The following is a 16,418-nucleotide window of genomic DNA, read 5'->3' as shown; positions in this document are numbered from 1 at the left end:
CTAATCTAGCATCACTTTTAACCATGCTTAGGTAACCGGAACACGCGTTAAAGAGATTTGAGACATGACATACTAATCGAGCGTCACTTTTCACGCACACTTTGCGTAAAATAACCTAACCATGCTTAGATAATCGAACGACGCATTAAAGAGACTTGAGAGGTGACATACTAATCCAGCGTAACTTTTCACACACACTTTGCATAAAATAACCTAACAATGCTTAGGTAATCGGAACAACGCGTTAAGAGACTTAAGACGTGACATACTAGTCTAGCGTCACTTTTCACGCACAATTTGCATAATATAACATAACCAATCTTTGGTAATCGGAACGACACATTAAAGAGACTTGAGACGCGCCATACTAATGAAATGTCACTTTTCGAGCACACTTTCCGTAATGCAACCTAACCATGCTTAGGTATTCGGAACAACGCGTTAAAGATACTTGAGATGGAAAACATACTAATATAGCGTCCCTTTTTATGCACACTTTGCGTAATATAACCTAACCATGCTTAGCTAATCGGAATGACACGTTAAAAAGACTTAAAACGCGCAATATTATTTTAGCGTCAGTTTTTACGCACACTTTGCATAATATAACCTTACGATGCTTAAGTAATCGGAACGACGCGTAAAAGAGACTTGAGACACGACATACTAATCTACCGTCACTATTCACTCACTCTTTGAGTAATATAACCTTACCATGCTTTGGTAATCAAAACGATGTGTTAAAGAGACTTGATACGCGACATACTAATCTATTTTCACTTTTACCGCACACTTTGCGTAATATAACCTAACCATACTTAGGTAATCGGAACAACACGTTAGATAGACTTGTGACGCGAGTTAAGCTTGGTAATTGATACGACGCATTAAAGAGGCTTGAGACGCAACTTACTAATCTATTGTAACTTTTCACCCACACTTTGCGTAAGATAACCTAACCATGCTTAGATAGTAAGAACGACGCATTAAAGAGACTTGAGACGCGACATACTATTCTAGCGTCACTTTTACGCACTCTCTGCGCAATATAACCTAACCATGCTTAGGCAATCGGAACGACGCATTAGAGAGACTTGCGACGCGACATACTAATCTAACGTCACTTTTCATGCACATGTTGCGTAATATAACCTAACCATGCGTAGGTAATTGAAACAACGCGTTAGAGAGACTTGTGACGCGACATAGGCATGGTAATCCAAAACGACACGTTACAACACTACTAGAAATACATGAATTGGCGACGGAAATTAGTGACGGAACCAGTTTTCGTCGCTAATTTGGCTAATCACCGACTGATCTGGCGACAGATTGGTTATCAGTCGCCAAAATTAAGAGAAAATGGTTACCGACGGAATTTCCGTCGGTAATCCGTCGTTGATTTTGGCGGGGTGAGGGAGGGAAGAATTGCCGCGTTTTAGTTTGCCAAAATTAGCGACGGATAGTAAAGTTCCGTCGCTAATTGCACAACTATATGAAACGCACAGTTTCATTAAACTAATTAGCGACGGAAACTGATCATCGGTCGCTAATAAGTTTAATGAAACTCTGCGTTTCATTTATCTTGATTTTAGCGACGGAATTACTGTCCGTCGCTAAAAACAAGATAAATGAAACGCAGCAGCCGGTCTTCTTCCATTTCAGAAACCTAATTGAAAAAAAAAGTGCTGCCGCCGGTGTCTTCTTTCATCTGCTGCCGCCGGCGTCTTCTTCTATCTGCTGCCGCCGGTCTCCCTCCTCCGCTGGTCTCTTTCTTCCTCTGGTCTCCCTCCTCCGCTGCTCCTCCTATTCCCTACTGCCGGAGCTAAACCGCTGCCGTCCTCCTCTCACCGGCCACCGCACATCTGTAAGTTTTGTTTTTTAATTAATGAATTCGTTAACTGAATTTAGGGTATTTTTAGGGTTTAATATTGTTTAATTAATTGAATTGTTAGGTTAGTTTAATTAGATTTTAATTAGATTAGGTTTAAATTAGATTAGGTTTTAATTTAATTTCTAGAATTAAATTATAAAAATTTCAGATTATTACATTAGGTTAGTATTTATTTTGATTTAATAGATTATTTTAATTAATTCTTAAGTTTATTTTAATTAGGTTAGTATTATTGGATTAGGTTAGGATATTTTGTTTTATTTTATTTTAGTTAAAAAAATAAAATAGTTTATTTAAATTTATTAGATTATTAATTAGTAAATTTTTATTAATTTTCTAAAAATAATAATAAAATTAGGGTCATTTATAATTAGATTTTTATAGTTAATTATGATAATTTGAAATTAGTAGAGAATACTATTAGTTTGTTTAAGTTGATCTATACAATTAAAATTGCATTATATTATTATTATAATAAATAATAATATAATTAGATTATAATGATGTTCTTTAAAATTAGTTGAATAGAATAGTAGTAAAAATATTATTTAATACTTGTAAAATTATGTAAAAATTGACATAATTCTTGATGGTTTAATGATATAATGAATTGATGGAATTGGTGTATTGAATATCTTTGAATATGTAATATTTTGCTTGCAGGATTTTCCTGAAAAATGGGTGATGCTCATTTTTAAGGGAAATGCTGCCGAATTTTCGTTAATAATTAGAAAAAAAATTTAGTAGTACTCAAAGAGACATTTAATTTGTTAACTTGTAGTGCTCTAACAGACTTATTTGAAACTATTATTGTAGGTTTTGTCCTTATTACGGTTATTCCTATTGTCGTCCACCCACACCATTTTTACCATCCACATTCTCTTCTCATTTGCGGTTCTGCTCTTCAACAAGTAAGTATTACTGCATTTTTGTATTTCATTTTAATTAGTTAGAGTAAATTGAATAACTGTGCAATTTAATTAACAAAGATTTTATTCACACCGAATAAAATCTTACCTAGCCGTAGAAACCTGTCCCGTGTGTTCAAGAGATTGAACGACACGGGATTGTACGTGTGTACAGTTCGTAAAACTGTTGTCGTCTGCGTAATTTGATCACGAAAAAACATATATGTATGGATATGGTATAAAAATATTCGGTAGTTTTCTGGCGTATGTTCTCCGGATGGCTATTTAATATAGGCTGTGTAACGCTTATTCCTTACGGAATATATAATTACCGTTACACACCGTATATTATGTAATGCACCTGGGGAACGACGCCGGAAGGCTGCCGAATATTTTTTCCGTATTCATGCATATATCGTGATCGAATTATGGGGCGCCAGTTTTGCGAATGGGATAGGACCCTACCCTTTTAGCAGTCAATTACATTGACTTTGCTACGCTGAGCTTATGAACCAGTACCTAATTCTACGTCCTCCAGAAATGAATCCAGACCGCAGCAGGATGTATACGAGGCATGACAGAGGCTTCCTGCCGCCAGATTTTTTCCCTAATCTTGAAGAGTTCGTGAATTTTGCTGTGCAACATCCCGAGTGTATGAATGGAGAAGAGATAAAATGCCCCTGTTCTAGGACAAAATGTAGAAATACGAATTTTCGAGATGTCGAAGTTGTGAAACTACATGTCTTGCAGTCTGGGTTTGTTCCAGATTACTATGTCTGGATTCACCACGGTGAGGTGAATGTCCCTCCTGTTGTTCAGCAGCCGGTTAATGAATACGATTACTATACTGAGGGAGGGGGAGATTTAAACTCCGGTCAGAGAATGGTTATTGATGCTGCTGGTCCTGAAGTTTTTGAGGAAGAGACCCCGAATGAAGAAGCTCAGAAGTTTTTTGATATGATGAGTGCGGCAGAAGAAGAAATATGGCCCAGAAATAGCAGACACTCACCCCTGTCCGCATCTGTTGAAATTTTGGATATTAAGTGTCGACATTAGGGGTCGATATCTTTAATTGACGACACCTGCCGTTTATTACAAGAACTGCTTCCAGAGAACAACAACATGCCGAATTTTTTTACTAATATCAAGAAGCTGGTGAAAGGTCTCGGGTTGCCGGTTGAGGTTATTGAGTGCTGTTTCCACAACTGTATGATTTACTGGGGGCGGACGAGGATTTAAGCCACTGCAAAGTTTGCACATTTCCTCGGTGGAAACCTGTTACGAAAAGCAATTCGGCCAAAAGAAGGGCTAACGTTCCTTATAAAAAAATGTTTTATTTCCCTTTAACTCCGAGGCTGCAAAGGTTGTACGCTTCCAAAGCCACGACTAAACATATGACATGGCACGCTGAACATGAAATGGAAGACGAGAAGATGTGTCATCCTTCTGACTCTCCGGCGTGGAAACGGTTCAGTGAGTTGCATACAGATTTTGCCGATGAAACAAGAAATATCAGACTAGGCTTATGTACTGACGGGTTTCAACCATTTGGTAGTTTTGGAACACAATATTCTTCCTGGCCAGTCATTGTGACGCCGTATAATCTGCCTCCAGGCATGTGCATGAAGGATGAGTTTATGTTTTTGACAATACTTGTCCCGGGACCTGGAAATCCAAAAGACCAGATGGATATATTCCTGCAGCCGTTAATAGCGGAGTTGAATCAATTGTGGGAATCTGGAATTCGGACGTATAACGTTCAAAAGAGGCAGAATTTTCAAATGAGGGGGGCGCTTATGTGGACAATTAATGACTTTCCCGCTTATTCAATGTTGTCTGGGTGGAGCACATCGGGAGCTTCTTCCGCCCGAAGTGTGGGAGCCTTTAACAGAGCTAAGTATCTTCTTCAGAGAATTAACTGCCACATCGCTGAAAAAGGCAGATCTTGAGAGATTGGATCTTGATATCCCGAAGATACTGTGCAAGTTGGAACGTATTTTTCCACCGAGTTTTTTTAATTCGATGGAACATCTCCCCGTACACCTTCCATACGAAGCTATGATGGCAGGACCTGTTCAGTATCGTTGGATGTATCCGTTTGAAAGGTACTACATCTACAGTTCTATTTCATCGATCGAGTGGTTGGTACATGCATGAACTAATTATTTGATTATGCAGATACCTGAGAAAACTCAAAAATAAGGTCTCGAATAAAGGCAGAGTGGAAGGAAGCATCAGCAGCGGATATTTATTAGAGGAAACAGCGAAATTTGCATCTTTCTATTTCAAGGATGGTGATCCGATGCTACCATGTCGGATGCAAAGAAATGAAGTTTGCGAAATGGACGTTGATGATGATGTCGACAGATTATCCATTTTCAAACCGAAAGGGCGACCTATAGGTGCTTCTCGGAACAGATATCTGGATGATGTTGAATATAATGCTGCCCGAAGCTATATCCTTCTGAATTGCACTGAAATCGAACCTTTCAGAGAGTATGTCTTCATATCCACATTTAAGTTCAATATTGAAGAATTTTATACAATTTGTCTTAATTCGCTCGTATTCTTGTAAATAGAGTTTTTGAAGGCGAGTTGTATGAAATCAACCCCGAAATCACACAGACCGAAGTTGTAGTCAAGTTGGAGAGTGAATTCGCCTTTTGGTTCGAGCAATATGTAAGTATTTATGTTTTTTTATCGTCGTAGTTGTATATATTATCGTGTTGATCCGTATAAATAATTGTGCTACAGGTGAAAGACCAAACTGTCTGTACCAATCCCTATATTCTAAGTCTTGCAGAAGGACCGCTTAGATCGGTCAAAACATTCAAGGGGTATTGTGTGAACGGGTTTAAATTCAATACTGAAGAATATGGGGAGGATCGGGTTACAATGAATAGCGGAGTTTGTGTAAAAGGATCACTCTACGGCCCGGCTGAAAGCGACTTTTATGGAGTGTTGACTGACATTATCGAGTTAGAGTATCCAGCTCTACCGATAAAAAGGACGGTCTTATTTAAATGTAATTGGTTTGATCCTACGAAAAAAGTTGGTATGTTAGCCCATCCTCGGTATAACATAGTGGATGTTAATCACAGAAAGAGGTACAACAAATATGAACCCTTCATTTTAGCTGAACAGTCCGATCAAGTACATTACTTACCTTATCCTAGCAAAAGGCGAGACAAAAAAGACTGGTGGGCAGTATGCAAGATAAAAGCTCGCTCTGAGATAGACATGCCTGAAACAACTGTTCCAGCTTTCCAAGATGATAGTGCAGATCATCTGCTCGATGTCATAACAAATGAAGAACCGACAAATTTAGTTGATCCGAATGGCGAGGCGGACGAGGCTGCATTACACAACCCTCCATTAGTAGAGACGGAAGATGATTATCCACCATCTTCATCAGACGATGAAGACATTGGAGCGGCATATAATATAGAAATTGCATGATTCGTTTAAGTGTCATTTATGTAGAATTTTGACTTTTATTTACATTTGTTGATGTGGTAACTTTATTTTGTTAATAAATTATGTGTTATGGTTTTTATAATAGTTGTGTTTATTTTTTTCTTGTCGAATATTTTTTTGTAATCTTTTTTGCAGATATGAGAGGTTCAGGTGGTTCTTCTGCCGGCCGAGGCCGCGGTAGGGATACAGTTCAGGGACGCGGACGTGGACGTGGCGACCCAGAGCAGGATGCCCCTGAGGACTCGGATCCCGGGGCTGAGCAGCAGGTGCTAGCTGCTAGACCTGCGTCGCGGAGAGCGGCGAGACAGCCGCAACCACAGGGCCAACCACCATCGACGGACGAGACTGGGAGGGTTAGAGTTACACCAGATGCTGCAAGGTATGATTGACAACTTTTTTTTAAAAAATAATTTTATTTAAAAAATGTGAAAACTAAGTGTTTTTGTAATGTGCAGAGAAAAATTACTGGATAGCAGGAACGACAACGGGAAAGCATCTAGGGCGATCTTGCCCATTTTCCGATCTAGATGGTTTGCTGATACTTGGGCGTCATGGAAGCGAGACTGGGATACTGCTGAGGCTAAGAAAAAGTCCGATATAGCACGAGCTAATCGGATGAGTGAGCCGTCCGGAGCTGGCACCGGACCTGTTCGACATACCGCAGGATCGCGATCGGCTACGAGGCATAAGACAATTATGGTATGTTTTTAATATTAATAATCGTGTTAAATATTCTGTTTATCTATTAATTAATTTGTTCATTTCATATAATAGACTGAGGAGCTTGGTCGAGAGCCCACTTTGGCTGAGTTGCATGTACGGTTGCACCTGACCAAAGCAGATCGGACTGTCTTTGTTGCCAAGAGATCAAAGGATAAAAATGTAAGTTTATTTTAACCTTAAGTGACTGTTTAATATGACTTATATATAACTTTAATTATATAGACGTTGTTTATAGGATGTTTACGTGTTTGTTGTGATTGTTGTTACTTATAGTTGAACAGAGTGTCTGTAGTTTTTGCAGGATGTCCCTGAAAAATGGGTGATGATCAAATTATAGACAAAATGCTGCCCAATTTCAGTTAGAAATGTATGTTTAACTAATTTAAAAATTTGTATTTTTTAAATCTCAGGACCGTTTTCAGGCAGAGCTTGCTGCAGCAACACAGTCTCAGGCAGCTGGAGAAGGGAGTTCGTCAACTCCAGAGCCGATCGACGAGAACGAGCTGTTTTTGTCTCTCGAGGCAATCAAGAAGCAGCGAGTCTACGGTATTGGATCGTCTTCAGCATCCTATATCGGCCAAAGCAGCGCTAGCCGATTGCGCCGCGGCGGATCATCCCAGCAGGGGAACGTTAGTACTGAGGACATAGAGCAGCGTATTGCTAGGGAGGTTGAGGAGCGGCTCGAGCAGCGGATTCGTACTGTGGAGGCGGGTTTCGAAGAGCGGGTCGAGCAGCGGATCCGTACTGTGGAGGCGGGTTTCGACGAGCGGATCCGTACTGAGCTTGCGCGGCTGATGACTACACTCCCACCCGAGTTACGCCCGCAGTTCCCACCACCCCCACCCCCTCCTGCTGATGACACCACCAGTTTAGAGTAGGCTTGTGATACACTTGGACATATTTATGTTTTTTGTTCGTATACTTTAACATATATATTAATGTTTTTTGTATGCTTTTTGACGTTTATATATATATATATATATATATATATATATATATATATATATATATATATATTACGGATTTGGTTATATATATTTATTGTTTCTTATGTATGTGAATGGTATATTTAACAGGTCTAACGGATAACAGAAAAAAATATGAAAATAAGCCGTAAAAAAATAAAATTTTGCAAAAAATAGGCAATTTAGCGACTACTTGTTTTAACTTTAGCGACGGATGTGTCCGTCGCTAAATTAACATGACACGACTGTTTCTTGCAATTGGCGAAGGAATTTTCCGTCGCCAATTGCAAGAAACAGCGACGGAATTACCGACGGACTTACCGTCGCTAACTTGGCGACGGATCCGTCGCTAATTCCGTCGGAAATTGGTCGGCTGGCCGACCAATTTACCGACCTTTTTCCTCCAACTTACCGACTGAATATTCGGTCGGTAAGTTGGCGACAGACAGTGTTTTGGGTCGCTATTACAATTAGCGACCCAAAATCTACCGACGGACGGCGTCCGTCGGTAATCCGTCGCTAATTACAATTAGCGACGGATCTCAGGTGTTTAGCGACGGATATTTCCGTCGCTAAACACCTGTTTTCTAGTAGTGCAAAGATTTGAGACGCGTAATACTAATCTAGCGTCACTTGTTTTGCACACTTTGCGTAATATAGCCTAACCATGCTTAGAAATCGGAACGACGCATTAGAGAGACTTGAGATGCGACGTACTAATCTAGCATTACTTTTCACGCACACTTTGCGTAATATAACCTAACCATGCATAGGTAATCGGAACGACGCGTTAAATAGACTTGAGACGCGACCTACTTTTCAATTGTCATTTTTCACGCACTCATTGCGTAATATAACCTCACCATGCATAGGTAATCGGAACGACGCGCTAGAGAGACTTGTGACGCGACATAGGCATGGTAATAAAAAACGAGGCGCTACAGAGGTTTGAGACACGTAATACTAATCTAGCATCACTTTTTTTTGTACACTTTGCAGAAACTTGAGACCCGACGTACTACTCTAGCGTCACTTTTCGCGCACACTTTGTGTAATATAACCTAACCATACTTAGGTAATCAGAACGACGCGTTAATGAGACTTGTGACCCGAGATAAAGCATGGTAATCGAAACGACGCGTTAAAGAGACTTGAGACGCGACATACTAATCTAGCGTCACATTTCACGCACACTTTTCGTAATATAACCCAACCATGCTTAGCTAATCGGAACAACGTGCTAAAGAGAATTGAGACGTGACATGCTATTCTAGCGTCAGTTTTCACGCACACTTTCCATAATATAACATAACCATGCTTAAGTATTCGGAACGATGCGTTAAATATATTTGAGACACGACATACTAATTTATTGTTTCTTTTCACGCACACTTTGTGTAATATAACCTAACCATGCTTAGGAAATCGGAACGACGCGTTAGAGAGACTTGTGAAGCGATATAAGCATGGTAATCGAAACGACGCGTTAAAGAGACTTGAGACACGGCATACTAATCTAGCGTCACTTTTCACGCACACCTCGCGTATTATAACCTAACTATGCTTAGGTATTCAGAACGACGCGTTAAAGAGACTTGAGACGCGACATACTAATCTAGCGTCACTTTTCAAGCACACTTTGCGTAATATAACATAACCATGCTTAGGTAATCGGAATGATGCGTTAAAGAGCCTTGAGACACGACATACTTTCTAGCGTCACTTTTCATGCACACCTTGTGTAATATAACCTAACAATACTTTGGTAATAGGAACGACGTGTTAAAGAGACTTGAGACGCGACATGCTAATCTAGCGTCACTTTCCACGCACACGTCGCGTAATATAACCTAACTATGCTTAGGTAATCCAGACGACGCGTTAAAAAGACTTCAAACGAGACATACTAATCTAGCGTCACTGAAAAACGCACACTTTGCGTAATATAACCTAACCATTCTTAGGTAATCAAAAAAACGTGTTCAAGAGACTTGAGATGCGACATACTAATCTAGCGTCACTTTTCAAGCACTCTGTGCGTAATATAACCTGACCATGCTTAGGTAATCGTAACAACTCGTTAAAGTGACTTTAAACTCATACTAATATCTATTGTCATTTTTTAAGCACACTTTGCCTAATATAACCTAACCATGCTTAGGTAGTTGGAAAGACGAGTTAAATAGATTTGAGACGCAACATACTAATCTATTGTCATTTTTCACGCACACGTTGCGTAATATAACCTAACCATGCTTAGATAATCGGAACGACGCGTTAGAGAGACTTGTGACGCGACATAGGCATGGTGAAACGATGCGTTACAGAGACTTGAGATGCGTAATACTAATCTGGCGTAACTTATTTTGCACACTTTTGGGTAATATAACCCCATGCTTAGAAATCGGAACGACGCATTAGAGAGACTCACTACTAGAAAACAACTGATTAGCGACGGAATTTGGCGACAGATGCCAACTCCGTCGCTAATGAGTTGTTTAGCGACGGATTTAGCGACGGATAATGTCCGTCGCTCACCATGTTCAGCGACCGATTAATTCAATTCGGTCGCTAATTTTGGAGGGAACATGGCGGGAAAGGAGGCGCCAATTTTTTTGGTAAATTTAGCGACCGATTAATTCAATTCGGTCGCTAATTTTGGAGGGAACATGGCGGGAACGGAGGCGCCAATTTTTTTGCTAAATTAGCGACGGATTATTTAAGTCCGTCGCTAATTCTGCAAAAGCAAATTTTTATTTAATACTGATTTTAACGGTTACCGACGGAACTCTATATCCGTCGGTAAATCATCCCTTAATGAAACGATGCGTTTCATTAAGGGTTATGGTTTTACCGATGGAATTACCGACGGACTGTTTCCGTCGGTAAAACCATAACCTAATTTACCCCACTTCCTTTTCTCTCGCACTCAGACTCTCTCTCTCTCTTTTTTCCGCCGCTCTCCCTCTCCTTCTCTCCTTTTCCGGCCTAATCCCTCTCCTTCTCCGGCGAATTCCCTCTCTTTTCCGGCGAAACCCCTCCCTCTCCTTCCCTCTCTTTTTTCTTCACCGACCGCCTCCTCTCCTCCCTCTCTTTTTTCTCCGCCACCACTGCTCCTCTCCGGCGAAAACTACTCCTCTCCGGCGAAAGCATTCCGGCGCCATTTCTCTCCCTCTCTTTCCTGTGAGTTAATTTATATATTTTAATTGTTTTGTTATTTGTTTAATATATAATAAAGTTGTATTTTTTTTTAATAACTGCTGCCTGCCGCCCTCCGCCGCTGCCTGCCGCCCTCCGCCGTTGCCGACCTCCGGTCACCGGTCTTGTCCGCCGCTGCCGACCTCCGGTACTGTGTAGGTTAGTGAGTTAAAGTTAGCTTTTGTTTTTTATTAATTATAATGCAATATTTAACTTAAAAAAAAAAAATAACAGCCGCTCCCTTCGTCCCCCGCTGCCGACGCCGCTGCCATCGTCCGCTGCTGCTGCCAACCTCCGATTACCTCTGCTGTCCGGTGGTGGAAGCTGCCTAGGTTAGTTTTTTGAACTTCAATTTTCAATTTTGATTATTATTAAGTTTAATTAGATTATAAATTAATTAGTGTTATAATTAAATTAGGTTATTCTAATTGTTTTAAATTAAATTACACTAGTTTATTTAGAGTAGTTAATTAAAGTAGAGATTAAATTATGTGTTTATTATAATTAAAAGAGATTAATTGAAATTATTAATATTTAATTTTGTTTAAAAAATATTAAGTTAGATTTGTGAAAATTAGGTTAGTTTTGTCAAAATTAGGTTAGTTTTAGTAAAGAAGGTTAATTTTTTTAAATGGTTATATATTATTAGGCTAATTAAATTGTTGAATTGTGGGTTGAATAAATTATTATTTAGGTTAAATATTTTTTTAGATTAATTAATTTGTTATAAAATTAAGTTAGTTTATAAAACTAGGGAATTTATAATTATTTTAATTTAGGTTAATGAATGATTTGTTGTTTATGTTGGAATCGAATATGTATTGTTTACTTGCAGGATTTCCCTGAAAAATGGGTGATGCTCATTTTTAGGGGAAATGCTGCCGGATTTTCGTTAAAAATATTATATCACTTAGAAAATTAAAAAAAACGTATCTTGATAAAGTATTAATTTGTATTGTTATGATAATCTGATCCAAAACTATTAATGTAGGTTTGTTTCTGACGATTGCTGATAGCCGCTGATCATAGCCGTTGTTGTTTGTTTACATAGCTTATCTCCTATTTATTGCGGTTCTGCTCTTCAACAAGTAAGTGTTACTGCATTTTTGTATTTCATTTTAGTTTGTTAGAGTAAATTGAATAACTGTTAAATTTAATTAACAAAGATTTTATTCCCACCGAATAAAATCTTACCTAGCCGTAGAAACCTGTCCCGTGTGTTCAAGAGATTGAACGACACGGGATTGTACATGTGTACAGTTCCTAAAACTGCTGTCGTCTGCGTAATTTGATCACGAAAAAAATATATGTATGCATATGGTATAGGAATATTTGGTAGTTTTCTGGCGTATGTTCTCCGGGTGGCTATTTAATATAGGCTGTGTAACGCTTATTCCTTACGGAATATATAATTACCGTTACACACCCTATATTATGTAATGCACCTGGGGAACGACGCCGGAAGGCTGCCGAATATTTTTTCCGTATTCATGCATATATCGTGATCGAATTATGGGGCGCCAGTTTTGCGAATGGGATAGGACCCTACTCTTTTAGCAGTCAATTACATTGACTTTGCTATGTTGAGCTTATGAACCAGTACCTAATTGTATGTCCTCCAGAAATGAATCCAGACCGCAGTTGGATGTATACGAGGCATGACAGAGGCTTCCTGCCGCCAGATTTTTTCCCTAATCTTGAAGAGTTCGTGAATTTTGCTGTACAACAACCCGAGTGTATGAGTGGGGAAGAGATAAAATGCCCATGTTCTAGGACAAAATGTAGAAATACGAATTTTCGAGATGTCGAAGTTCTGAAACTACATGTCTTGCAATCTGGGTTTGTTCCAGATTACTATGTCAGGATTCACCACGGTGAGGTGAATGTCCCTCCTGTAGTTCAGCAGCCGGCTAATGAATACGATTACTATAATGAGGGAGGGGGAGATTTAAACTCTGGTCAGAGAATGGTTATTGATGCTGCTGGTCCCGAAGTTTTTGTGGAAGAGACCCCGAATGACGAAGCTCAGAAGTTTTTTGATATGATGAGTGCGGCAGAAGATGAAATATGGCCGGGAAATAGCAGACACTCACCCCTGTCCGCATCTGTTGAAATTTTGGATATTAAGTGTCGACATCAGGGGTCGATATCGTTGATTGATGACACCTGCCGTTTATTACAAGAACTGCTTCCAGAGAACAACAAAATGCCGAAAAATTATGTGTTATGGTTTTTATAATAGATGTGATTATTTTTTTCTTGTCGAATATTGTTTTGTAATTTGTTTTGCAGATATGAGAGGTTCGGGTTCTTCTTCTGCCGGCCGAGGCCGGGGAAGGGATACTGGTCAGGGACGTGGACGTGGATGCGGCCGTGGCGACCCAGAGCAGGATCCACTTGAGAGCTCGGATCCAGGGGCTGAGCAGCAGGTGCTGGCGGGTAGACCCGCACCGCGGAGAGCGGCAAGGCAGCCGCAGCCACAGGACCAGCCGCCAGCTACGGACGAGACTGGGAGGATTAGAGTTACACCTGATGCTGCAAGGTATGATTGACAACTTTTTTTTAACAAATATTATTTCAAAAATGTGAAAACTAAGTTTTTTTGTAATGTACAGAGAAAGGTTACTAGATAGCAGGAACGACAGCGGGAGCGCATCGAGGGCGATCTTGCCCATTTTCCGATCTAGCTAGTTCCCTGAGGGTTCCTCGTGGAAGAAGCTGACAGCAGAGCATAAGGGCTTCTACTTCGAGGAGTTCAAGGTTGTTAAATTAAAATTTTAAATTTATGTTTTACTCTTTTTGATTTCTAATTGTTTTTATTAATTAATGGTTTGCAGAAGGGTTTTTATTGGGATTCCACCTACCCTGAGGACCTGATTAGAGGGGTCTTCTACCGACATGCGGCTAATCGGTACAAAGATACTCTCCACAACATGAAGCCAGATAAAAAAGAGGGAAGTGTTAGTGCTGATACTTGGGCGTCGTGGAAGCGAGACTGGGATACTACGGAGGCTAAGAAGAAGTCTGAGGTAGCACGAGCTAATCGGATGAGTGAGCCGTCCGGAGCTGGCACCGGACCTGTTTGACATACCGCAGGGTCGAGATCGGCTACGAGGCATAAGACAGTTATGGTATGTTTTTAATATTACTAATCGTTATATATTCTGTTTATCTACTAATTAACTTTTTCATTTCATATGATAGACTGAGGAGCTCGGTCGAGAGCCCACTTTAGCTGAGTTGCATGTAAGGTTGCACCTGACCAAAGCTTATCGGACTGTCTTCGTTGACAAGAGATCAAAGGATAAAAATGTAAGTTCATTTTAACCTTAAGTGACTGCTTAATATGATATAAATATAACTTTATATAGTTAGTTGTTTATAGGATGTTTACGTGTTTGTTGTGGGTGTTGTGATTGCTATTTCGTATTGTTGAACAGAGTTGTCTGTAGTTTTTGCAGGATGTCCCTGAAAAATGGGTGATGATCAAATTTTAGAGAAAATGCTGCCGAATTTTAGTTAGAAATGTAGGTTTAAACTAATATTTGTGAAGTATTTTTATAAAGTTTCACTAAACTATAAATTTGTATTTTTAATCTCAGGACCGTTTCCAGGCAGAGCTTGCTGCAGTGACCCAGTCTCAGGCGGCTGGGGAAGGGAGTTCGTCGACTCCAGAGCCGATCGACGAGAACGAGTTGTTTTTGTCTCTCGAGGCAATCAAGAAGCAGCGAGTCTACGACATTGGTTCGGCTTCAGCATCCTACATCGGCCAGAGCAGCCGATTGCGCCGCGGCGGATCATCCCAGTCACAGCAGCAGGCGGTCGTCAGTGAGGAGATTGAGCAGCGCATTGCTAGAGAGGTTGAGGAGCGACTCGAGCAGCGGATGCGTACTGTGGAGGCGGGTTTTGAAGAGCGGGTCGAGCAGCGGATCCGTACTGTGGAGGCGGGTTTCGACGAGCGGATCCGTACTGAGCTTGCGCGACTGATGACTACACTCCCACCGGAGTTACGACCGCAGTTTCCCCCACCTCCACCTCCACTGGCTGACGGCACTACTAGTTTGTAGTATAGTATTTGGACTTGGATTTTTATACTACAGTTTGCATATCTTGACTTATTTAGTATTTATCGAATTGTATACTTTTTTACCGTTTATTTATATATATATATATATAACGGTTTCGGTTTATGTTTATTTGTTGTTGTCTATCGTGTATGTCTGTGATTAGTTAACGGGTCTATTAAAAAACAAGGAAATTCAAAAAATGCCGAAAAACGGGAATTTTCTGCCGAAAAAATAAAAAATTAGCGACCACATATGAGCTTTTAGCGACGGATTTTCCGTCACTATATTCCTCAAAAAAGACAAAATTGGACTAATTAGCGACGGACAGTCCGTCGCTAATTAGTCCAATTTAGCGACCACATGTAGCGACGGATTATTCCGTCGCTAATTTAGCGACGGTATAATCCGTCGCTAATGTGTCGGTATTTGGTCGGCTAGCCCGACCAAAATACCGACTGAACCAGGTCATATTACCGACGGAAATTCCGTCGGTAATTTGGCGACGGTTCTCTTTTTTGGGTCGCTAAATGATTAGCGACCCAAAATGCACCGACAGATTTTTTTCGTCGGTAATCCGTCGCTAACCTTATATAGCGACGGATTTTAGCCAATTAGCGACGGAAATTTCCGTCGCTAATTGGCTGATTTCTTGAGACGCAACGTACTAAGCTAGCGTCACTTTTCAAGCACACGTTGCGTAATATAACCAAACCATTCTTAGGAAATAGGAGCGACGCGTTAGAGAGACTTGAGACGCGACATACTAATCTTGCGTTAGTTTTCATGAAACTTTACATAATATAACCTAACCATACTTAGATAATCGGAACGACGCGTTAAAGTGACTTGTGACGCGAGATAAAATGGTAATCGAAAGGACGCGTTAAAGAAACTTGAGACGCGACATACTAATCTAGTATCACTTTTCATGCACACTTTTCGTAATATAACATAACCATAATTATTTAATAAGAACAACACGTTAAAGAGAACTGAGACGCGTTGCAACGACATGTTAAATATACTTGAGACACGACTTACAAATTTAGTGTTACTTTTCACGCACACTTTGTGTAATATAACCTAACCATGCTTAGGTAATCGGAACGACGCGTTAGAGAGACTTGTGACGCGACATAAGCATGGTAATCGAAACGACGCATTAATGATACTTGAGGCACGACTT

The 16,418-nt window shown here is 40.1% G+C and overlaps 4 protein-coding genes across 4 annotated transcripts; all 4 read left to right on the top strand.

The window, feature by feature from the left end:
- Positions 1–1,267: 1,267 nt before the first annotated feature.
- Positions 1,268–3,650, top strand: LOC130014897 (uncharacterized). Its single transcript, XM_056103907.1, has 3 exons — positions 1,268–1,867; positions 2,711–2,805; positions 3,341–3,650. Exons 1-3 carry the CDS (start codon positions 1,562–1,564, stop codon positions 3,378–3,380), a joined length of 441 nt encoding a protein of 146 aa, XP_055959882.1. The 5' UTR covers positions 1,268–1,561; the 3' UTR covers positions 3,381–3,650.
- Positions 3,457–6,261, top strand: LOC126661749 (uncharacterized). The gene is made up of 6 exons (XM_050355614.2): positions 3,457–3,676; positions 4,228–4,559; positions 4,660–4,907; positions 4,981–5,298; positions 5,382–5,481; positions 5,557–6,261. The coding sequence occupies exons 1-6, from the start codon at positions 3,457–3,459 to the stop codon at positions 6,259–6,261; spliced, it is 1,923 nt and encodes a 640-aa protein (XP_050211571.2).
- Positions 6,262–12,238: 5,977 nt separating this feature from the next.
- LOC130014961 (uncharacterized) lies at positions 12,239–13,566 on the top strand. Its single transcript, XM_056104134.1, has 3 exons — positions 12,239–12,253; positions 12,788–13,388; positions 13,458–13,566. Exons 2-3 carry the CDS (start codon positions 12,790–12,792, stop codon positions 13,564–13,566), a joined length of 708 nt encoding a protein of 235 aa, XP_055960109.1. The 5' UTR covers positions 12,239–12,253; positions 12,788–12,789.
- Positions 13,567–14,013: 447 nt separating this feature from the next.
- Positions 14,014–15,232, top strand: LOC126661747 (uncharacterized). Its single transcript, XM_050355613.2, has 3 exons — positions 14,014–14,296; positions 14,370–14,477; positions 14,768–15,232. Exons 1-3 carry the CDS (start codon positions 14,294–14,296, stop codon positions 15,230–15,232), a joined length of 576 nt encoding a protein of 191 aa, XP_050211570.1. The 5' UTR covers positions 14,014–14,293.
- Positions 15,233–16,418: the final 1,186 nt, after the last annotated feature.

The sequence above is a fragment of the Mercurialis annua genome, linkage group LG8 (genome assembly GCF_937616625.2).
Source record: "Mercurialis annua linkage group LG8, ddMerAnnu1.2, whole genome shotgun sequence".
In the NCBI taxonomy this organism is placed as follows: Eukaryota; Viridiplantae; Streptophyta; class Magnoliopsida; order Malpighiales; family Euphorbiaceae; genus Mercurialis; species Mercurialis annua.
The sequence above is the reverse complement of the archived record's forward strand: the minus strand, read 5'-3'. Positions and strand labels throughout refer to the sequence as shown.